At 36.1% G+C, this 24,452-nt stretch overlaps 1 protein-coding gene across 4 annotated transcripts in view; it reads right to left on the reverse strand.

The window, feature by feature from the left end:
• The window catches only part of GPD2 (glycerol-3-phosphate dehydrogenase 2), a 148,863-nt gene that overhangs the window by 66,300 nt on the left and 58,111 nt on the right, over nt 1–24,452 (reverse strand). For all 4 annotated transcript variants that reach the window (XM_012454904.2, XM_012454906.3, XM_012454903.2 and 1 more), the window contains exons 3-6: nt 20,931–21,102; nt 5,904–6,028; nt 4,488–4,585; nt 3,173–3,336 (exon numbers count right to left, since the gene is read on the reverse strand). In XM_012454904.2, the coding sequence (XP_012310327.1) occupies nt 3,173–3,336; nt 4,488–4,585; nt 5,904–6,028; nt 20,931–21,102 (559 nt within the window). The remainder of the gene's footprint in view (nt 1–3,172; nt 3,337–4,487; nt 4,586–5,903; nt 6,029–20,930; nt 21,103–24,452) is intronic.

Raw genomic sequence — 24,452 nt, forward strand, 5'->3', positions numbered from 1 at the left:
CTGTCTCAAAAAAAAAAAATTAATTAATTAAAACAAAAAGCTCATTTTATTATATATGTCACTTTGTCATCAGATTCAAAATTCTCCCTTGGTGGGAGTTATAAATATTATTTCTGTTCACTTTAAAATGGCTAATTTTAAGTTATATGAATTTCACCTCAATATATTATTTTTAAAGTAAACTCAACATTATTTCAAGAAGCCTGAATGTACCTTGAAATCACTTCAGTGACTACTGTTATATTCTCATAATGGTAATTTATGAAGAAGAGTACATATCTTTCTTGTTAAGAAAAGTTTACCTTGTAAACTACAATGTTTAGACTTGGGTTTGCAATGATAGAATGATAGAAGTTCATATTGAAATACTTTTCCTCTCTGAAATAGTTTAGTAGCAGGATTATACTGTAATAACATTTTTCCAGTCAAAGGAAAAAAAGGCATTCATTCCTTTTATTGAGCATGGATTGACTCATTTAATTCTTTATCTACATGCTCCTGTTCACCTTATTTCCAATGCTGATATTCAATTTGATCATCATACTGTATTAGGTAAAATAAGAGTTGCCCCACGTGTGAATATAGTTCTAAAACCACAGAACTACACTGTTGCATGTGCTTGTTTTGCCTCACCTCAAGTATGATATAATTGGGCCTGTACCATTTCAGAACAAGGTCAAAAGACAAATTACTTCAAATGAGTAGAACATAATTATTTTTACTCCTTTTGTTCAAGACTTAAGATTTTACAACCAATTTCCAAAGAGCAATTTGAAAATATTTTAAATGATACCTTTTAAATTTTTCAGAAATTTTTGCTAAGCTCATAATTTTGTAACCTATAACAGGCTATGAAGATCAATTCTAGACTAAAGAATTCTTGGCTGGGCGTGGTGGCTCACGCCTGTAATCCCAACACTTTGGGAGCCCGAGGTGGGTGGATCACAAGGTCAGGAGATCGAGACCATCCTGGCTAACACGGTGAAACCCCGTCTCTAATAAAAATTTAAAAAATCAGCCAGGCGTGGTTGCACACGCCTGTAGTCCCAGCTGAGGCAGCAGAATCCTTGAACCCGGGAAGCCTGGATGACAGAGCAAGACTCCATCTCCCAAAAGAAAAAAAAAAAAAAAAGAATTCTTTTTCCTCATGATTCTAAGAGAATGTTTCTTCTACATTGTATAACAAAGGTTTCCCTTGGCTTCTCCATGTAGAATCAATAAGAATCTATAATTCACAACAATGCCAAACCAATGTAAGACAGGATGTCTGACTTTCACTAATACTTCTTTTCTTTTTTTTTTGAGATAGGGTCTCACGCTGCCCCCCAGGCTGGAGTGTAATGGTGGGATCTCAGCTCACTGCAGCTACCTCAGCCCCCCAAGTAGCTGGGACTACAAGTGCATGCCACCACATCTGGCTAATTTTTTGTATTTTTAGTAGAGATGAGGATTTGCCATGTTGGTCTCAAACTGGGCTCAAGCGATCTGCTGCCTCGGCCTCCTAAAGTGCTAGCATTATAGGCGTGAGCCACCTTGCCCAGCCACAAATATTTATTTTTAAAAGATTCAGATATTCACAAGCTTATAAATAAAATTAGTTAGCACCCAATACATAACAAGGTAGAGAAAATGAGTAAGTATATGAGAGGGTTTGTGCAGGATGGATTAGTAATGAGAGAAAGGCCACAAACATTCCCCTGTCAGGATGGGCAGGATGCTATTTACAGAATGCCTTCTTACTCCTCCTGGACCAAAAACCTCTTTACTATAATCACCCAATAAACTACTATAGATTAACATTAAGGGTCTGATGCAGAGAAAGCAAATTCACAGTTAAGGTTGTCCTTTAACACGTAGGCTCAATCAAGGGCACCAAAAAAAGCAGTTAAGTGGCCCCCCTGTGGTGTTCAGATGCTGGAAGGCACTACAAACCGTGAATTTTCTAGCTTTTAATATTTGCCTAAGACCCTTAACATTTTTCTAATATTGTTGTTCCTAGGACATTTTCTTGACTTTGGTCCCCTTTTCCCTCCCTGCACATACACTTTTTGCATTTATATATAAAAGCCTGACAGACAGCTGACTTAGTTCAGAAATGTACCACTGGAAAGAAGAAAAAAACATAGGGATAGCCTTGAGGACACTCCATAGTATGCAGTATAAATACCAAAGTATCCTGAAAAAAATAAAACAGTAACAAATTATTCTTGCTAGGAGTTTAGATATCTAATACTAAATAGAAAAGATAATATAACGGGGGTGTGAGGGCTCACTGAGATACAGAATCTAAGCTGTCTTCTGTATCACAAAATTTTTTAAAACGTGTATAATTAACTGTGTTCAGCTATTTCCTTATAAATGGACACCCTTGGACTATATTCCAATCCCATGCACTCTTTAAAACTACTAGTAAAATTTTACAAATGGCTTTGCCTGTTTTGTTTTATACTGTTTTGCGGTCCACCTGGAGATATATTAAGTGTTCCTTCAAAGAAAAGTGTACAAAATTATATTGCACACATGCAAAAAAAAGAAGGAACACTGAACACATGGCAAATGGGCACCAGGTAATGTCACTATTCGAAAACATCTAACAACAATAAAATAAGCAATAAAAACTGAGAGCACAGTTTAACAGATACAATGTTCATCTACCTTCATCACATAAATTATACATTCAAGAATTGTGTCCTGTGAAAAATACAAACATGTCAATTTCAGCCCAGGGGGCATTTTTTCCCTAGGTTTATAACCCCTTGAAAATAGCTTGAAAATAGAGGCTTCATCTAGAAAACCTAACATATCCTCAGCTGCTTTCAACATTATAATATATTCATAAGGTAAATATTCACTAGCAAACACATAACAAATTACATGGCATGAGGGTGGGGACCAAATTCATAATGAAGAGAAATGGACCAAACCAACGATGAGACACAAAGTAGAAATCAAAGAAGAAAACAAATATGTAAAATAAACAATATTAAAGGTAAAACATTATGGTTAGTTTTTCAGCCACTATTAGAGTAAACGGTGAATATGTACATGCAAGTGCGTTTGTGTGTTGTGTAAGATATGTATTTAAAGTAAGGATGCAAAATTATCTCTTTAAGAATATACTATAAGTGTCATGAGTGAAAGAATCTTGTAAGGCAAAAAAAATATTACATACCATCATAGTAGACAATTGCTCCTACCAGTTTGTCCTTTTGGAGCATTGGGAAATGTTCAAGGGCTCTTGATTTGCTGAGTACATAACTGCTTTTCAGGCAATTACTTCCTGCAACCAAATCATACAGCTTGATTCCTACCCAGTAGTAAGGTAATTGCCACCACCTACAGCATAAATAGGGGGGAAAGTTCTTTAGAAACAGAGTATAGCATTATAGAATATTACCTTACACTACAAGGCACTTTTCATTTAAGAAAAACAAAGCATATCTAGAAGTGGACTGTAAAAGAAACAGATTCATGTCACTATTTTTGACACCAACCTAGCTGAAGTCTATAAGTAAATAAATCAATGAGATTTTAAATGAATCTTCTCTGAGGCAGTTGTTCTCAACCTGACTGAATATTAGAATTCTCTGGGGAACATTAAAAATAAATACTGATGCCTAAGCCTCATACATCCAGAGATTGATTTAACTAGACAGACTAGGGTGGGGGCCTGGATGATGACAATGTGCACCCAAGATTGAGAATAACTGGTTCAGAAAGTCTTTTTATTTTTATTTTTTTTTGTTAAAGATGGGGTTTCACCATGATGGCCAGGCTGGTCTTGAACTCCTGACCTCAGGTGATCCACCCACCGTGGCCTCCCAAAGTGCTAGGATAATGCGCCCGGCCTAGAAAGTCTTAAGTGATCTATGACAAAGGGTGAACAAAATTATAAAGAATCTGTTTCTGGCCCCCTACAACACTCATGTGGCTAAAACAGTTACATAATCCACTTTTTCATACTACCTGAATTCCAATGTAAGGGAACTTCATGGATAGCTCTAACAACATTAGGAAAATTGAGTTTTATAATTTATAATCTGACACCTCCTAACCAAATTTCAGCCTTGGTTAACTTGGACACTTAACGTGACTCAAAATGGCTTGGGTTTCAAGAGGGTATATGGTATGTTTCAATTTTACAACAGGATACTTTAGATCAGTTTACAGTCTGCACATGATCCTCTTACATTCCTTGGTGCAAATGCAGTTGCTCATCTATATACTTCAGAAACTAGAGTAAGAAACTACTCATTACAAATACAGAACACGACCTTCTTTAAAAATCTAGAGATAGGCGAGTAGAGAGTAATTTAAGAAAAGTCATACTTTTAACTACAACAAAGGAAAATATTTAAAAAGGATTAAAGATTAGGACCAATTGAAACCAAATCACAAAATATGCATTGAGGGATTATTTCCATTAAAAATGTTGTTCTACGGACTGCAGAGAAGCAAATGCATACAGGTGATATCAAAAGGCTTACTTGTAAACTGGAAGCATTATAGGCAATGGAGCTGATAAATGGGGAGCAATTTCTAGCAGGTTGGCACGCTCATGAAGGGCTTCTTTTACCATCCTATACTGAAAGGCAAAACAGAGAAAATTAGTTTGGCAGTAACAGATCATAATATTTTCAAATGGCAAATAGACACCCTGCCAACTGATTGATACACAGGAACCTTCTACCTCTGAGTGAGGATAGCTCCCTCCTAATCAAATTTCTAATAATACATCATGCTGTCAACCTCAAAGATTTTTTAGAAACCTTAACTGTATTTGCATAGGAGAAAAACATGCTGTCAGAGTTCCCAGGTGTAAGATATTTTCCTGACTTGAGTTACAAGATTATTGTAGTCATTTATCTTGCCTCCTCTGGATTGTCTCCCTTTCTCAGTTCCCCATAATATTTTTTCTGTGTAGGATAACAGATTGTTCAAATTCATGCTAAAAGTTTTCGTCTTGCCTTCACAAAACCAAGCAATGATGCTACTTAACAGTTACACAGTATTTTACAGATTATAAACAGGCTTTTGTCTTAACTGCTGTAGTCCTCATTATGCCTCTCTAAAAAGCCAGCATTGCTATTATAACACTAATTTTACAAATAAGAAAACAGACTCATAGATGTTGAGTAAATAAGCCTGTACACATCACAAGTTAGCTGATTCTAAATCCTATGCTGTTTTCTTTGCATCTATCATGATACTGAAGAGAAATTTTAAGAAAAGGAGACAGATTCAAAACTGACTTGTCAAGAAAAAAAAAAAAGGAGACAGATTCAAAACTTGACAATGTCAAGCCAGTGCTGCTGTGTTTTTCATGTACGGAAAGCAGATAGGAAGTTCAGCAGATTTTTTTTTTTTTTTACCCCTCTGGGAAATGTCATCTTCCACACTGCCTTGGCAGTTTTCAAATGGTGGCAGGCTGGACACAATAAAGTGTGACATAAGAGAAGCATGACTCAGATCATCTTTTCCTTCAGAATATGTCAGTGACAATATGAGCGTGTGACTGCAGTTGTAGTTAAGAGGATCAATTTCGCACTCCCCCTGCCTTACAAGATAGCTCCCCTCAAAGTGCTTGCAAAGTAGTAATTTGGTAGCCGTTGGCCAAAACCCAAGCACAATTGTTAAAAGGCAACACACCCAAAAGTGATTTTGTAAATCTGCTACTTCAACATGCCTGTGAAGAAAAAGCCCCTGATTACCCATAAACATAATACTACAGGAAAGAACTGACACACCTCTCCTGAAAGATATTCCAGCAGAACAAATAGGTATTTCCAACAGGAAGAAATGCTAAAAGCCATTTAAAAAAAAAAAAAAAAAAAAAACCTGATTTAATTGGGTAGAAAAAGCATAGTCGCAATTTTTGTTTAACAACCAGCATACACAATTACCTGCTCAATATCCAACTTCATGATGGCCTTCTGAAGATATCTCACACCACCATGGATCAATTTAGTGCTTCTGCTGCTAGTCCCTGATGAGAAATCATCTCTTTCTACAAGGGCTGTTTTTAGTCCTGTGTAACCAGAAAACCAAATTAACTTCTTAAATTACACAATTTGTATGTAATTCATTAAAGGCACTCCTCCAGGGTAGAGACAATCACAAGAAAAATTACTCTGAACATGGATAAATTTGTATTCAAAGTGCAGTACACTGTCTATATTATAATGAAGCGATTTTAGGCTCTTCCTGGGGGAAAATTCAAGCCAGAACTAGAAGCATATTACACTGTGAATAAATCACAACTAGAAAATATTACAGTGCAATTTCATGGCAGTAACATACACTGGTGCACTTAGAAAGTCAGAGGAGAGACTGGCACCCAACTCTACCCATGTACAGTTAACTGAATGTTGTTGAAAACCTTCTGGAACTCTTGTTCATTTCTCACTACAAGAGTCCAGACCTGTCCCAACCCCTCATCTCTGATCTACTGTAATGAATGCATCACCAATAAATCTAGACTACACTTTCTTCCTTTTTTTTTAGAAGGAGTCTTGCTCTGTCACCCAGGCGGAGTGCAGGGGCACGATCTCAGCTCACTGCAACCTCCACCTCCTGGTTCTAGCTGCCTGCCTCAGCCTCCCGAGTAGCTGGGACTACAGGCACGTGCCACCATGCCCAGCTAACGTTTTGTATTTTAGTAGAGACGGGGTTTCACCGTGCTAGCCAGGACGGTCTCGATCTCCTGATCTCATGATCCACCCGCCACGGTTCCCAAAGTGCTGGGATTATAGGTGTGAGCCACCATGCCCAGATGATTAGACTTCTTTCTATGTGTTGACTTCTGTTGAGAAATGTGTCTGGAGTGGTGTTATGGTAGATGATATACAATGGGGAAAGATATCTAAGATATCAAAAGAGAGAGAGAGAAGAAAGTAAGTTCTGATATTAGGTGTTTATAGTCTAATTTAAAACCTTTGAACATGACAATATTTTAGAATTACAAAGAAATACAAGCCAGTAAAAATGAACACAGCGCAACATAGCCATGAGTAAAAAATATATTCTTGCCAGGTGTGGTGGCTCACACCTGTAATCCCAGCACTTTGAGAGGCTGAGGCAGGCGGATCACTTGAGGTCAGGAGTTCAAAACCAGCCTGGCTAACATGGTGAAACCCCGTCTCTTCTAAAAATACAAAAAATTAGCTGGGCATGGTAGCATGCACCTGTAATCCCAGCTACTTGGGAGGCTGAAGCAGGAGAATCACTTGAACCGGGGAGGCAGAGGTTGCAGTGCACCAAGATCACTCCACTACATTCCATCCTGGGCGACAGAGCGAGACTCTATCTCAGATTAAAAAAAAAAAAAAAAAAAAAAAAAGAATATATTCTTGATAAGGAAAAGCTGAGCAAAGATAGGTCAGTTCTAGAAGTTGTCCATGCTCCCTTTATTTGAAGGCTGCTATAGATCTCTTAGAGATAACTAGTTTTGTTTTGCTGCAGAGACACCTGCCTCTTCATGACTGGAGATGACCATCAATCAGTACTACAAGTGTCACACAGGAGTTGAAATATGAAAGCCAATACCCCAAAAGACCCAAAGTATACATCAACCCCAAGCCATGAGGAACTTTCATGGCCTGGCATACTCCTGGGGGATAAGAGAATGTCATAGAATCCAATTACAATGAGAATACATAACTAGAGCAGTTCGGACTCACAAAGTTCATTTAGGAGAACCTGTGCATGTATTCAATTCAGAGCCACTTATTACATTTAATACCAAAGGGTCGTTTTTATAACTTTTAACAGTTTAAATATCGTACCCAAATGTCATCATAAAATCAGGGCAATTCCCTTGACTCAAAAGGAAGAAATATTTAGAAGCTGTGGAAAGAAAAGTAGAGAACTTTGATCCAAGGGCAAAAACTGTTAATGCCTTAACTACCTAGAAAAATAACACAAAAATTACAGGTATCATAGCCCCAGGTCACTCCTTTTAAGTATATATATGCCAGAAAAAGACCTGAAAAATTCTCAGCTATTAAAACCCTGGCAATGCCTAGCAAATTTAGTACTTAATATATTGACTACAGAAAAATATTAGTACACACTTTTAAGAATATTGAGAGCCAGAATACTGATATCAGAAGTGAATTGGGCACGGACTAGGCTGTCAAGTAGCTCACTGCTCAAAGAAAAGCAAGTAAACAAAGTGCAGCAGTTTAATAGGGATCACATTTGAAAATCCAGAAGACTCTCATCATACTCCAGGTTAGAAGTTAAATTCAGGACATAAACCTAGAAAAATTAAATTTGCAAATCTCTTAAAATGTACTATCTCAGTGAGCTATATTACCTTTTCTTAGTAAGTCCAACATAGAGTTCTTCTTCTAGCGCTAAAATAGATCATTTTTTCTTCAGCTGAAGATCAGACGAGGGAGTTGACTTTCAAATGATATTTAAGAGCCAGATTATTTAAAATATACCTCTCTTTAAACCCTGGAATCATTGTCATGGCATCAAGATGTCTACACCATGAGAGTCAGGGAAACAAGACTGAGAGAAGACAAGCACCCTTCCACAGCCCACAGCTTCCTCACCTGGGCCTATCCTTGGGGATACTTACCCTAAGGTACCCTACAGGTTATGGTAGACAGACTACTTAGACAGTCTCCAGTAATCCCAATTGCCTAGTACATCACCCCCTGCCCTGGAGTGCGGGCTGGACTAGCACCTTTCTTCTAATGAGCAGGTGATGTGTTACTGCTGTGATTATGTCATTAAAGACTATGAAATGCTCTCTCTTTCTAGTATTCTCTCTTACCCTCCTGCTTGCTTGCTCTGGTGAAGCAAGCTGTCCTGTTGTGAGTTCAGGAACAAAGGAAGGCTCCTGGTCAACAGGTGGTGAGGAACTGAGACCTCAATGCAACAACCATGTGAGTTATTAGAAAGCACAGTCCACTATGAGAGATGCAGAGCCACAGTACCCAGCTAAGGCTCACTCAGACTCCCGACCCACTGAAACTGGCTGATGACAAATGTTGTTTTACGCCATCAAATTTTGGGGATAGTTTTGTATTGACGCAATTCCCTGTGTGAAGATTAACTATAGCCAAGATGGGAGAGATGGGAGTTTTCCTTGTAGCTGTCGTCAGGAAAGAATGAGTCTACAGAGAATTATGTGTTCAGGGCAGGTGGAGTGAAGAAAGGGAAAGATCATTGACAAAGCCCAGCTTAAGAATAAGAAGGCAAATGCTTGATGTGGCCTAGCTTATCCAGGGGCTGCTTGTCACTCAGGGGCTAGAGTACGGGTACAAAGAATGGACAAGGCAGATCTCAGAGGGCTCTTCTCACACATTCGGGTATTTGGATCTCGTCCTGTCAGCCACTGTTTCTCACAAGTAAGTAATAGCTGGATCTCTTCAAAAGGAAAATGCCTCTGAGAACATAGCTATGTGTCCTGGATCAGTTTAAGAAACAAATGTTTCATTAGAAAAAACAAGATGTGGCCAGGCATGGGTGGCTCACATCTTCAATCCTAGCACTTTGGAGGCCAAGGCAGGAGGATGATCACTTGAGCCCAGGAGTTCGAGACCAGCCTATGCAATATGACAAAACCCTACCTCAACCAAAAAACACAAAAATTAGCCAGGCATGGTGGCATGTGTCTGTAGTCTCAACTACTTGGGAGGCTGAGGTGGGAGGATCGCTTGAGCCCAGGACACAGAGGTTGCAGTGGGCCAAGATTGCACTGCTGCACTCCAGCTTGAATGACAGAATGAGACCCTGTCTCAAAAAAAAAGAGAAAAGAAAAGAAAAAGAAAAAATGGCTGGGTGCAGCGGCCCACACCTGTAATCCCAGCACTTTGGGAGGCCAGGTGGATGGATCACTTGAGGTCAGAAGTTCAAGATCAGTCTGGTCAACCCAGAAAAACCCCGTCTCTACTAAAAAAAACAAATTACAAAACTTAGTCAGGCGTGGTGGCACATTCCTGTAATTTCAGTTACTCAAGAGGCTGAGGCAGGAGAATTGCTCGAACCCAGGAGGCGGAGGTTGCATTGAGCTGAGATCGCACCATTGCACTCCAGCCTAGGTGACAGAGTGAGATTTTGTCTCAGAAAAAAAAATATGTAGCATGGACAGGCAAGCACTATTAGTATTTTTAGTATTTTACACAGTTACAAGATATCCATTCTGGGGAGCCACAGTGTGCTTGTTAATTTATCATTATAAAAAAGGAATAACATTTAAATTTTTTATAGAAGTTCTCAGATATTGTTTTGAGAAATACTATTATGCTGCCTGTCAGGGGAACTATCTTGTTTTAAGCTGAGAAATCAGATTAAGGTTCAGGAAAGATTTCTCTGACTGCAGGAGACTGGTAGGGGTAGGGCTGGCGGCTGGAGACCTTTTAGAGGACCAGTGTCATATAACAGGAGTGGGGCAATGAAGAATCCAACCTCACAAGGCAGAGATGGTACTGAAGAGTGACATGAAGGGAAAATTTTATGGGCTGTGTTGTCAGGATGGATTTTTTTTTTTTTTTAATTTCCCAAATTGACAGAGTGTGAGGCAGGGAACTACTCTAAGAATTAGCAAGCCATCTCAGGAGGATATTTCAGGATATTTAAGTGAGAGCTAACACTTTAAAGCTCTCAAAACTGCTTTTTCCAGTATTGGACATTTTAAAAGTTATCACATGTACTTATGTGAGAAACCTTAGTGAATACCAACAAAAGTTAAAATGGGCCTCTCTGTCAAACCAGGCTGTTTTTCTTGTCCCATTATTTCTAGTGTCAAATCATCAAGTTACCCACCAGAATTTCTGGAAAGAAATGATACTGCTCCTTCCAGAGCAAAAACTTAAAATTTTAGTTTCCAAAGTTTAGCTAAGTTGATATATTAAAATGCCATGTAACATAAAAGTATTACTAAAAGTTTTCCAAGCCCCAAAAAGACTCTAAAAATTTTCTTTAATTTTCAACTGGTATTATATCCTAATGTTGTAAATCTCTCATTTTTGTTGAATGAGAAGTAGAAAGGAGGAAAATTAAAATCCAGACATTATTAGAAGTTATAGCTGTAACTCAACTATTTCTTAACTAACCAATCAACTGCAATGAAGACCATAAAATTTTTAAAAGCCTTTTGAAGTTTTTCTGTGGTTCTGTTATCTAATCTGTCCCTTTCTATTTCAACTCTCAAAAATCCAAATTGTTTCCTCACCTTAAAAATTACTAAAATCAAATTAAGAGTTCAGTTTTCTGGTATGTTAAGGCAAGGAAGTGAAAGGAGGGAGGTATTTTATCTTCTTAGAGAGTGAACAGTATTTTTAAGTGACATTCAATGCTAGCATTTCATGTTCTTAAGTAAAATAATTAAGTATGAAGGGCATAAAAAATAATGTTCCCAGGATTCAGGCAACTACTCCTTACTATGGATTTGAGGAGGCTGAGACGAGATCTTCCAAGAAATAGTGACCTCATTACATTACAGGCAGGGAAGGGCTGGCCTCTCTTTGTATTGAAAGTAATTCACTAAACTAGTTTAAGATTTTATAGTAAATTTTTTTTTTCTTTTTCTTTTTTCTTGTTAGCAGCTACTTTTTATGGAAAGCAATAAGCTCTATCTGTATTAAGATGAACCAGAACATTTAGTGGGAGTGGAATTATCATTATTTAAGGCTTTGTTTTTATTATTGATTACTTTTAGTAGGTAGTCTGGGGAATTTTGTGACAGTAATAAAATATTAATATTTGGACTAAAATTACTATGTAATCTTAGGCAGAATAAGAAGATTAGAATAGAAGAACAAAGTCAACTTGAAATCTACATTCCATTCATCACCTCATCTGTTAGCAAGCTGAAATTGTATCTTCTAGGTGGGGCAAGGGGTATGAACTAACACAGCTCTTTACAGCTTTGTCTTTTCTGACCTGAGTGAGAATGTCTAATTACTTCCAACTAAACCAATTCATGATGGATCAAAACAGTTGGATGAATATAGAAGGATAATTACAATCTAAGAGGAAAAATGGTACGACATTTAACTTTCACAACATGGAATATAACAGAAGTATATTTTAATACCTTTTACTGATTATCTTATTATGCATGAAAACATGCTCAATATAATAAATGCAGAGAAGCAAAGAGAACAAAATAAAACTCTCCTGTAATCACACCACTCAGAGATAACCACAGTTGACATTTGGGTATTTAAACGTTCACATTTTCTATGCATGTATATAATCACATACGTACATTTTTGTAAAAATAGGATCATATGGCATATTTAATTTTTTCATTTAATGCTGCTTATTATAAACATTTACCCATGTCAATAAATATTTTTCTATACTTCCATTTTTAACACGTGGATAGTATTTTATGAAATATGTATAATTTACTCAATTTCTTATTTTTGGACCCTTGGATTATTTCATTGTTTCACTATTACAGATAATACTGCAAGATTATATTTTCACTTAAGCTCTTGGTATCTTTAATTACGTCATTAAAATAAATTTTAAGAAATGTCACTATTAAGGTATTTCTAAATAGAAAGGTGAGCGTAATCACTCTGAAATAAGTATCAGAGACACCAAGATAATAATACGCAAATCAAAAAATTTAAAACAGTTTGTACGTTAGCACCATAAGAACAGGTAGTAAAGCCACATGCTGCATGAAGAAAAAAAGATATAGTTTTTTTATGAAGGTGAGTTTATCTTTCTTTAGAAAAGCTTTGGGCACTTAACTTTGGATTTCAGGCAGTCATTGCCATTAATAAGAAAAGGGACTAAACTGAAGGCTGAACATTTTATGGGAGGGATCAATTCCTCTAAAATATTATACTCTTATAAAGCCGCAAAGTAATCCTGACTTGTTAATCCTCATGATCAGGATACTATGCTTTGGCCTGGCATTTTCTAAAAGCGAATGCTCGCATTTTATATAAGCATATGATACTGAATTGGTTATTTAATATCTATTTCTATGTTTACATTATAAAACAGATAAATTATATTAGAAAACATTAATAGAGATATGATGGTTTTAGAACGTATCATTAACATACTTTGTGTTTGTTAAGTACACACATGATTATGGAGTCCCAAAAGTGTATTAGGCTGTAACAATTGCAATAACAGAGTTTTGAGGAATAAGGGAGTTGCTGCTTTATTTTATAATTATCCAAAGTTTTTATTTTTACTTTGGTATTATAAAAAATACCCAACATTCAAAGAGAGGAAGAATATCCAAATAATATAGAAAGGCAAAAAGAGAAAATAATGAAAAAAACTATACTAATGATTTCCTGGTTTCCTAGTTACAAAATCCAAAGGTAAACAATGTTAACTATTAAAACTCTCTTATGTATTTTATCAGAAACTTTTCTATGCTTACTAAAAAACACAATTTGATACCACCTCACTTTAAAAACAAATAAAAATTAGCACCTATTCTTCACAACTTGCTTTTTTAAAATTTATAACACATCTTAGCCATTTTCCCTGTAAATGCTTACACATCTATTTCTTTTCAATAACTGAATATGTCCCAATTAAGCCAGACTCCAGTTTTTTGCCATTATAGATATTGTTATAAATAAAATTCTGAGCAGTATGACATTGTAAGCTCAACTTTAAACTCTTCTCTAAACACAGAAAATTATATATACATATATTTTAAAGGATATAATTGACTCAAAAATAAGATTAAAACTCCATGGACCCGAAATGTAGTAGAAACAGAGCAGAGTATTTAGACCAAAATCTTCATGGGCAAAGGCAATCAAGATTTCAGTTCCTAAAGGGTAAGAAGAATACAATTATCCATTATAAGCAAAGGTCAAGAAGCCAGAGGAGCACTTGAATGCTAGGACTGAAGAAGGTCTCTGCCTCTTGTGCAAGGAAGTTGACAAGCTTCTCGACCACTCTCTGGGCCCAGGAAGCAGAAAGATAGACACAGTCTTGGCATCAGCACCAGAGCCAAAGCACCACTTGTCTCCGCTGCTAGTCTGCAAGGTCCCCAAAATCAAGACTCCCCAAAGGCAGGAATCTTTTGGTTCCAAGAAAAGTCCCTGATGGTACTTAAGGATGGTCACTACTATACCTACAGAGCTGAAGGTATGGAAAGAGCATGATACGAAACTGATCTAATAAGGGCATAAAGGAGGGAAAGAAGCAAAACAAAAAACATGAAAGCTGAAAAAAATACAAAGTAAATGCACATGGAATCAAAATAAATGTAAATGGACTCAATTCATCAATTAAAAGACACAGTCTATTAAGTGTAAAAAGAAATAAAATAAGTAAATGAAATCTAGCTATATACTATTTATCACAGATATACCATAACAAAAGGATTTAGAAAAGTTTAGAATGGCCAGGTACAGTGACTCATGCCTATAATCCCAACACTTTGGGAGGCCAAGGTGGGAGGATCACTTGACTCTGGAGTTCTAAACCAGCATGGCAAAAAATTTAAAAAACTCATCGGGACTGGTGGCACACACTTTAAGCCCCAGCTACTCAAGAGTCTGAGGTAGGAGGGTCTCATGAACCCAGGAGGCTGAGTCTGCAGTGAGCTATGACAGAGCCACTGCACTCCAACTTGGGCAACAGAGTGAGACTATGTCTCTAAAAACAAAGCAAAACAAAACAAAAGTTGAAAAAAAAACAGATGAACCCTATCTGTTTGCTATTTTATAAATATTTTCCAAATTTCACGTTTTTACTTTTATATCTTTTGTCATGGATACATTTCAATTTTTATATAATCGAAATTTAGCAGGCTTTTCCTTTATGGCTTTTTGGTGTCATACTTAAAAACAACTTTCCTCCCTCATTTTTTAAAACTTCACATATACTTTCTTCTAATAGTTTTATGATGCTTTAGTGTTACATCCTTGATTCACATGGAGTATGATAAAATAATATATATGTAAACATACACACACACACTTTTGTATATATAAAAGTGTGTATGTGTGTGTGTGTGTGTATATATATATATATATATAATGAGTTTTGAAATGCTGCCTTTACCATATTCTAAACTTTGTGTATTTAAAGACTGATAAATAGAATGATTTATAGACTCCATGACTGATTCTCTATTCCTTTACCAAACTATTTTAATTACAATAGGTTTAGAAGACACTTGAGTATCTGATAGGTCTCTACTTCCTTTATCAGTAGTCTTTTTCAAAATCAGTCTAGTAAATCTCATAGGCATAGTTCTCTACTTAAAGTTCTGCAGTTTCTTAAGTCGATTCCCCTGACCCTGGCCAAAGGAAAGCATTATATTAATTAAAATTGTGTTACATTTCCAGATTTATTTTAAGAGAAATTTGCAATCTAGTATAATTAGCGGTGTCCAGGAAACAGCAAACTTTCACTTCCTGCAATTCTAGCTTCTGAAATGGAATTTTCTCATACCTTCATGGTGGAGGGGTGGAGACTGTAATTCTCAGAATGTACAATCTCCAAGGTTCTCCCTTTTCTGCATTTATACTGCAGTGCACACACCTCCTTCATTTCCCAAACTTCTATTTATAGAGAAGAATGTTTTTATTATCCTCCATTTATGCCTGAGAAACTTGAGGCTCTCTGTAAGGTTAAGCCACTTGTTGAAGGTCACAGAGGTAGTAAACAATGAAACCAAGATATGACCTAAGTTCATTCTAATTGCATAATATGAGTCCTTTGTCACTGAGCTATACTGCCTTAGACTGAAAGGAATTATAGTGGGAATTCAAGAAATGCTAGCTAAATGCAATTTATAAAAGTGTCCATTTGTAAATAAGAGAACTGCAATTAATATTTTGCTCCAGAAAGAGGCATTCTTCTCTGGTATTTGAACTGAAGACAAAAAGGTTAAGTTTTACACATCAGATCTTATTTTATCTTCTACAGACCCACCCAAGAATGCAAATACATCAGATTTTAAACCAAAAGTGTACTACGTAATACCAGATACATACAGGTAAAGTCACATAAAAGAACATAAAAAGCTAAAGAGAACACCCTGAAGAAGCTGAGGGAGTGAATATATTTATCAGATTCTCCTTTCCGGCTTCCTTTGGGAGCAAAGTGCCCACAAGCGAGCTTTTAGGATGTGCTTCTGTCCTGGAATGGGACACAGAGGTGACAAACAGTGAAGCAATTTCTATTGATCCTAGAGACCTGCAGGAGAATGTAATGAGAATTCTGCATATTGTTTATAAAATAATATTCCCAAGTGAAAAAATGAAAATTGATTCCCAAGAAAATGCAGATGATAAGAATGTAAATAAATGTTCATTATGAAGACTCCAAGACTTTTTGTCGTTCCTCTATAGTCTTTGTTTATCCATTACTAAAATTGCATTTGGGCATAGTATTTTATCAAAAAGCTTGTGCAAACATTTTTGTACAAGTCCTTTAACATCTAGTGGTTCCTCCCAAAACTTTGATGTCCTGAAAAATCTAATTATTACTGGTAACTTTAAAAGATCACAGTAATTTATTTTTGTCAAATGTGACTAAAGATTAATGGATACAATCAGGAATAATTTGGTAAAAACGTATCAAATGCAGAGAAAGCAAAATTTGTTGTTAAGTGAAGCATCAAATATAATAAAAGAGCAAATTCCATGAATGAACAGCAACAATGCACAATTCATTAACCAAATACCCATGATTATTTCACACTTCAGAGGGCCACTGATATGATCAGGAATTATAGTAAACGGATAAATATAGATTACTTTCAGCCATCTCTTTATAAATTTTAATTATAAACACTACCCCTAGAGAGCTACCAGTATAATAAAAGAAATACGAACTAAGGTTTGCCCATCCTTTTTATAAATCATAATTCCACATATATAAAATAAGACAGGCAATTATCTTAAGACCTCAATTATGCCAAGATACATTAAAAATACATCATTTTCTTAGCTATTACTAACTGTAAAAATGAAAAACCTGATCAACTTTCAGGCTCTGGAAACTCTTATCTATTCTTATCTATTCAAAATCATCATCATTATCATCACCACCACAACTATCATCATGCACAATCATCTGTTAATATACTAGCTAATACCTTGCTCACTACTGAATGCCCTTCACTGCCAAAAGAAAAAGTTTACTTGTTCAATAAATGGTAATAAACTGTTACATTGTTTCTTGAAATCAAGGCCACATCTTCCTATTCTCAGAGCTGGTTCAGAACTTGACTGACAAATAGTATTGTTTTAAATAGAAAAAAAAAAAAAAGAAAACACCTGAAAACGACCTAAGGAATAACTAATAAGAACATCATTGCAATGAGTTTTTCCAAAAAGTTACTAAATGAAAATAAATAAAATGGAATTTTGCCATTAAAAATCATGAATACTATATACACGTAAAGATTGACATAAATATACTACTATTTGAAAGAAACACACTGCAAAAAAGAAATATAACCTTGTCTATTTTTTTAAATATATATAAATATACACGGTACACAAAGGCAAACATAGTGAGACTTTTCAGAAGGTGAAAAAGAATAAAAGTCACTTAATGATTGCCTTATTATTATTGCACTTGAAGTCCTGCAACCCAACCTTTAACTCTTCCAGGAAGCCTGGCTTTGTAACTTTCCTTATGACCCCCTATTAGCTCCAGGCCTACATTTAAACAACTTCCTCTGCGTTCATAGACTTTTATCTCGTTTTCTCTTTTTATCATTGATAACCAGTCAATCTCAACTCTGGATTCTATGTGACTGTCTATTTTCTGTATTTACACATGTCTAATGTGTAAATTTATTATCCACATTAGACATGTCCAGTATTACTGGACACACACACACGTCTAATGTGGATATTAAATTTACATTTCCTAATGACAGCAAAGAAACTATTTCCTATCACATTCTCTGCAATGACATTCCTTAATCCCACCCATAAGTAGAACATCTCACCTTGTATTTTTTTAATAGCTCTTCATACTCACACAAACTCTTTATATCTTAGAATCTTTACCCTTTGTTTCTGTCTCTCAGAAACAAGTCTCTAACATTTCTGCTAAAACCAAGACATATCTCTGATATCTCTTTCCTTATGTTTTCACAAGACCATGTTTCACATGTTTGCCTTCTACTACTATTAGGTTGGTACATGACATTTAAAAGTAATGATAAAAGCCACAATTACTTTTGCACCAACTTAATAACTTGCATACTAAGGTTCTCCCCCAGCACTGACTTTTTTCCCGAGTCCACAGAAATATTCAGACTGCTCTTAACTTTACAAAAAAAAAAAAGAAAGAAAGAAAGAAAAGAAAAAGGGGAAAAAAACCCTTGAAACATGCTGTCTCTCTTCTTTATATCCTACCACACCATCGAGTTACTCCTTTCTATTTCCTTTTTCTCCACCTCTCTTGAAAGCTTATGCTCAGGGCTTCAGTATAGTCTATCCATTCCCCATTACCAAACCTTAAGGCCTATTTCCAAGTGGTCTATTCAATAAAGCCCAAAGGCTTTCTCATAGCACACCAGACCCAGCCCTGCCTTTCCACTCATCTCATGTTCTCTCATATATAGCCTCAATGCTCCAAATTACAACACATGCTGTCTCCCACACACATTGATTCCATCGTGTTCCTCCTGCACATTTTCTCAGACTGGACACTTTGAGCAAGCAATGTTTGCCTATTAAAATGTTACCTATGCCAAATAGCATAAGAAAACTCCCACTCGTGAGCATTCTATGTAGATATGACTACCCTCATCTTTCAGTGTCCATAATGGCCCTGGGCCTTTTCAAGGGCCATATTCACATATTTTCTATCACGTAATCTGGTCTGTGCAAACAAGCACGATAGAACTGTGGGCACCCTAACAGCACCGCCTCTATCAATCATCTTTGTACACTCATGCAGCATATTCCCATGCATACAGCAGGCACTCAGCATATATTTATAAAACTAAAATAAAAAGGATGGCTATATATTTTAGTACATAGCATGAAAATACTTGGCTATAACAAGAAATAAACTTTCCTGAATCCTACTGGGGAAATGATCCTCTTTGATATAGAAAATCATCACCTAGTAAATTCTAATTCCTAGGAGGGGTAGTCCCAAATAAGACCTCCCATTATGTTGGGAATGTGTCCCCTCTTTCCACCTTCTTTTCCAGGTCTCCAGGGGGGAAAAGTTGAATCCAAGTTATTTTGAGAAAACTATTCTCAAGATAACTGTTCTTGAAAACTATTGAATAGTTGGAAAGCCATTCTCAAACTGTTCTTCCAATAGTCCTTAGTGTCAAGGTTAATCTGGCTCAAATTGTATTTCATGGTGGGAGACAGAAAAATTTATAAAAATTAGGGTCAACTTTGTAACAGATTAGACATCCTGTGCCTATATTTTGAACTTGCCATTATTTAGTGTTGACAAAAAGGACTTAGGTTGTGAGGTCTGCATGGACCAAAACCTGAATTTGAGTCCTGTGAAATCACAATAATCTAGGGTACATGCAGGTGTGTGTGTGTGTGCGTGTATGTGTATGTATGTGTGTAGACCTCATTAAATTCATTTAATTTCCGTAAGAGTAGATTCCACCAGGTATATAAAGTAACTAAATCTAGAGTGGCTGTAGTAGTAATGTAATTGATCTGAGAAGAATTATTCCATCTAATAAATCATTCCCATGGAGTATTAAAATATAATAAATATTGAACTTTATGTAGAAACCAAAATAATGCACAGTCAAAATTCCTTGCAGCAGTATCCTACTCAATTCGAGACATCTGAGGATACCACAATGGAGTCCTCCAGGACAATTGGTTCTGAAAGTCTTTCACATTCATGTTAGTAATAGCAGCTATAATACTATCTGTAATTTACTGAGCTTCTACTTTGTGGGACAAGCACTGTTCTAAGTCTCTTCATGATTATCACATGGAACGCTCACAACAATCATTCAGAGAAGGTATTTTTTTCCTCAATTGAAAGACAAGGAACCTGAGACAAATTAAGTGCTTTGCCCTTCACCCCCCAACACACATCATCTGTTAAAGAAGTTAAGCCAGAATAAGTACCCAGATTTCCCCGGCTCCGAACTCCACACTAATACCCACAGGCAAAACAAACATGGTATTTTATTAAGTACAATATATTCAAGAGCATTGGTGTTCTAAATTAAAATTTCTTTCATTACATGTCATGTTTCCATTTTCATGTCTTTCCACTAACAGAACGACCGAGACAAAACTATAGGTGAGCAATATTTTCCATTATTTATTCACATAAACTAAAGTTTTCCAAACTGCAATCCATATTTCACTGGAAGATATGATTTTAAGAGACACATGAACAAAGATAATTATTTTAATAAATTACTTCATTTTAACAAATTTTTTCTACTATTGACTGATATGTGATTTCAAGTGATATAAAAATGTTTGTATTGTATATAAATATCAATATGTACTTAAAAAAAAATCAAATTAATAAATTCATAAGAATATAAAATTTTCTTTTTAAATAAATTCATTGAAGTGAAATGAGTTACATTTCATTTTAAAGTTGTGCAGTGCCTGTATTTCAAAAACTCTGAAGGTGCTTCATTAAAGATGGAAAATTTGGAAACACAAACAGAAATGTGACCTCACTATTATAGAGTGCATATTGTGTATTTATACTGGGGAGAAAGGATGAAGTGTTATCCACATCAAGACTTACCTCTGAGCTGAACAATAAGAACACACAGACACATAGCGGGGAATAACACACACTAGGGCCTTTGGGGTAGGACAGGGGGTGGGAGAGCATCAGGATAAATAGCTAATGCATGTGGGGGCTTAATACCTACGTGATGGGTTGACAGGTGCAGCAAACCACCATGGCACACATTTACCTATGTAACAAACCTGCACATCCTGCATATGTACCCCAGAACTTAAAATTAAAAAGAAAAAATGACTTACCTCTGGTGACAGCATCTAGCGCACAGCCACTTCCTGTTGCTCCTCCTCCAATAACAAGGATATCAAATTCAGATGTATTTTGTAAAGTCAGTAGTTGAGCTTCTCTGGAAGGAGGCTCCCTGTTAACTGGTTCGGAAACACATTCTGCAGCTTTAACATAGGCCAGGTTCATCTGATGTAAAAGCAAATCATTTTCAGTTGTCCATTTGGAATGTCAATTCAACAAATTTTACAATATACTAAAAGGAGATTTGTAATGAAAATAAGGAATATAAGAGCTAGAGAGAGTCCACAGTCCACTTAGGGTTATAGGACCAACTGCCTTGGGGGAAAACAATCCTTAAATTTCTCAGTGTGTTTCTTTTCATAAATCACCACCATTTAGCCACAGGACACCTGGTTTCAGATTCAATACCTCAGCTGCTTATTTTAGCTTCATATACAGTCAAGTTCAATTATTCACAACACTGTATAGCAATTCTCAAATACCTTATCTAAGGCAATTTATAGGGGAACATAGGAGATGTTTTACCCAGTACTAGCAATTCATTCAGACAACATTTTAAAGTGGTGAAGGAGTAAAAAGAACTTCATGTCTTTCTGCACTTTTTTAAAAGTATACGTTCTTTATTTCTCAGTTCTCCTGACAAAAATATATGCTAGAGTTGGGGGTATATAAGTTTAAGTCGGTACAATTAAAAAGAATTTAACAGAAGGTACTAAATAATCAGCTATGTTTAATGTGAGTTATATTTTTCAGAAAATTTAGTCAGACTTCCATATTAAATATTTTAATATAAAACTATAGATTTTATATATTAATGTATAAATTTATATGTTCTGAAAATATAAATATACTACTACACTTTGTTGGTTTTTTTTTTTTTTTTTTTTTGATACAGGGCTTCAGTCTGTTGCCCAGCCTGGCGTGCAGTGACACTATCACAGCTTACTGAAACCTCAACCTCCCCAGGCTCAGGTGATCCTGCCACCTCAGCCTACAGAGTAGCTGCGACTACAGGTGTGCATCACCATGCCTAGCTAATTTTCCTGTTTTTTGCAGAGATGGAGTTTCACCATGTTGCCCAACCTGGTCTCAAACTCCTGGAATGAAGCGATCCACCTGCCTCTCAGCCTTCCAAAGTGCTGAGATTATAAGCATGAGCCACTGCACCCAGCCCATTATTACAGTTTTTATAAAACTTCAACAATAATAGTCCTCCTAAAAAATAATGACCTTCCATATTTCTAATTTTTTAAAGAACGTAGCTTATCATCCTAAATCAAAAATGATACTGGACTTTAAAAATAAGTAGTTGCCAGAAGGCAGAATGGGGTCTGTTTTTTTCCAAAATTTGCTAATAGTAGGTTTGTTCACTATAGCAAACAGTACTGGCCAGCACTGCTCTATTAGTATTCCACAGATACGTGACTTCCATTTTCTTTTCTTCAAATCACAGCATCACTGCAATCCATGATGGTGATGTTTTTCCTATTCTGCTGCAGGAGCCATATGAAACTCTAAGCCAACAGGTCAAAGTTTGTGCAAGAGGAGGTAATCTCAGGTGTTACCAAGAGCTTATTCTAATCACCCAAAATAAGTGATTTTTTAAAAATTCATTCAAATAAGATAAACCAACTTACAGCTGCATTTAATTATCAGGCCTATTGGATTTCTATGAAAGTAAACCCAGAAGCCACTGGGTACACTGAAAGAAACCTGGATTAGGGTCAGATGGTCCCAGCCTCGGTTTTAGCACTTGGTTGCCAGAAATGTAACTGTTAATTCATTATCTCTGGTTTATTCACTTGTAAAATGGTGATTAAAAACCCCTGTGATTTCTCCTTGTATCTCTGGATTATCCTCAGTCTGAATGGAATAATAATCTGAAAGTCATTGGTAAATGACAAAGTAACCACCAGAGTTGTTGCTGTTATTACTCTCTTAAATAATTTGATCTTTTAGTAGCATATAATTAGGAACTTTCAAAACATTAAGTTTTACTAAGTTTCATAAAAACAAAAAGTTATTATCAGGCTACAGATTCCGACATCAAACCACAAAAATCTTCTTTTTCATGTAGCTTCTTTTAATTATCTATTAATAACCACGTTCCCATTTTTGCCTTTATATATGTTTAGTTTGTTAACTAAATAAATGTAACCAGTAGGTACTACAGGGAACATAACATATTTCAATTTTGGTCTTTGCCTTCCATCATCTACTGAAAAGAAAATATATATATATACACACACACACACTACACACACATACTATACATACACACACACACACGTATACATATATATAACAAGTATATAGAAAGAATAAATGCCAAACTACAGGGGGAAAAACACCAGGCTATGACCACTCAGATGAGGGAGGGAGAGTCTTTCATTTGAGGGTTTGTTGCGCCATGACAGATGGGTAGGACTTGGACATGAGACTGACAAGTGACTAAACCGCCAGAGCGTTTTCACACATCAAAAAAATTGCTGACATTTTCTGCTTGGTAAGTTTTCGAGAAATACTTGAGAAATAAGTTTAAAGACCATATTATGATATTGTTCATTAGAACTTGGTAATACTAAAAGTCCCCTATTCTATGCTAACTGTGAACATTAATCGTGACTGAGTTTCCCCTTCATTATGTTTGTTAGATCTGAAAGGCATCACTAGTGTGTGAGGATCTCATTCCATTGACAACACTGTTTCTCCTATATTCACCCCCTCCTTCGTCCTTCTCATCAGCAAGCTCTAACCTACCTCAGACTTAACAATAATAAACACCTCTTACATACATCTCCAACAACTATTCTAAAAATTCCTGAAAGACCTGCAAATCTTGGTCTTCTACTGCCTTACTCCTTACTCCTCACACTCACTCTAATCTGAATTTTCATATACACCCAACCACTACCAACAACCACAAAACTGACTAAATGCCAACTATGCTACCAAATCCAGTAAATACACAACTGATTGTTCACTCACCTGGGTATCTTGGGAACAACTCACTCTCTCTCTCTCTCTCTCACCTCTTTGAACCACTCTCTCTTAGCTTACTTTGTATGTCACTCTACTGCCCAAAATTAAACACCAGATTTCCTCTTAGGTCAATCCAATTCACTCTCCTTAGATCACTAAGAATGCAACAGACAGAGAGAGAGAGAGAGAGAGAGAGAGAGAGAATATCTTATGTACCCCTTATCATCAAATATCCTTTATAACACAATAATTTCTAATTTTGTTCCACCATTCAGGAACCCAGATCTCACACTGCCTACTTGGGACCTCCATTTGGATGTCTTACATATATCTCAAAATTGGTCTAATTACTTTATCTCCTCAAACCTTTTTCTCTGTCAATGTTCCTTATCTCAGTAAGGGTGTCATTATACACGTAGTTGCTTATGCCAGAAATGTGGAAACATCCTTGACAGCTCCCACTCTCTTAAGTCCTGTATCTGGCCAATCACTGAGTTTATCAATTCTATCTTTTAAAAAATTTCCACGTCTAA

Source organism: Aotus nancymaae, unplaced genomic scaffold (genome assembly GCF_030222135.1).
Source record: "Aotus nancymaae isolate 86718 unplaced genomic scaffold, 86718_ANA_hifiasm-v0.15.2.pri h1tg000029l, whole genome shotgun sequence".
NCBI lineage: Eukaryota > Metazoa > Chordata > Mammalia > Primates > Aotidae > Aotus > Aotus nancymaae.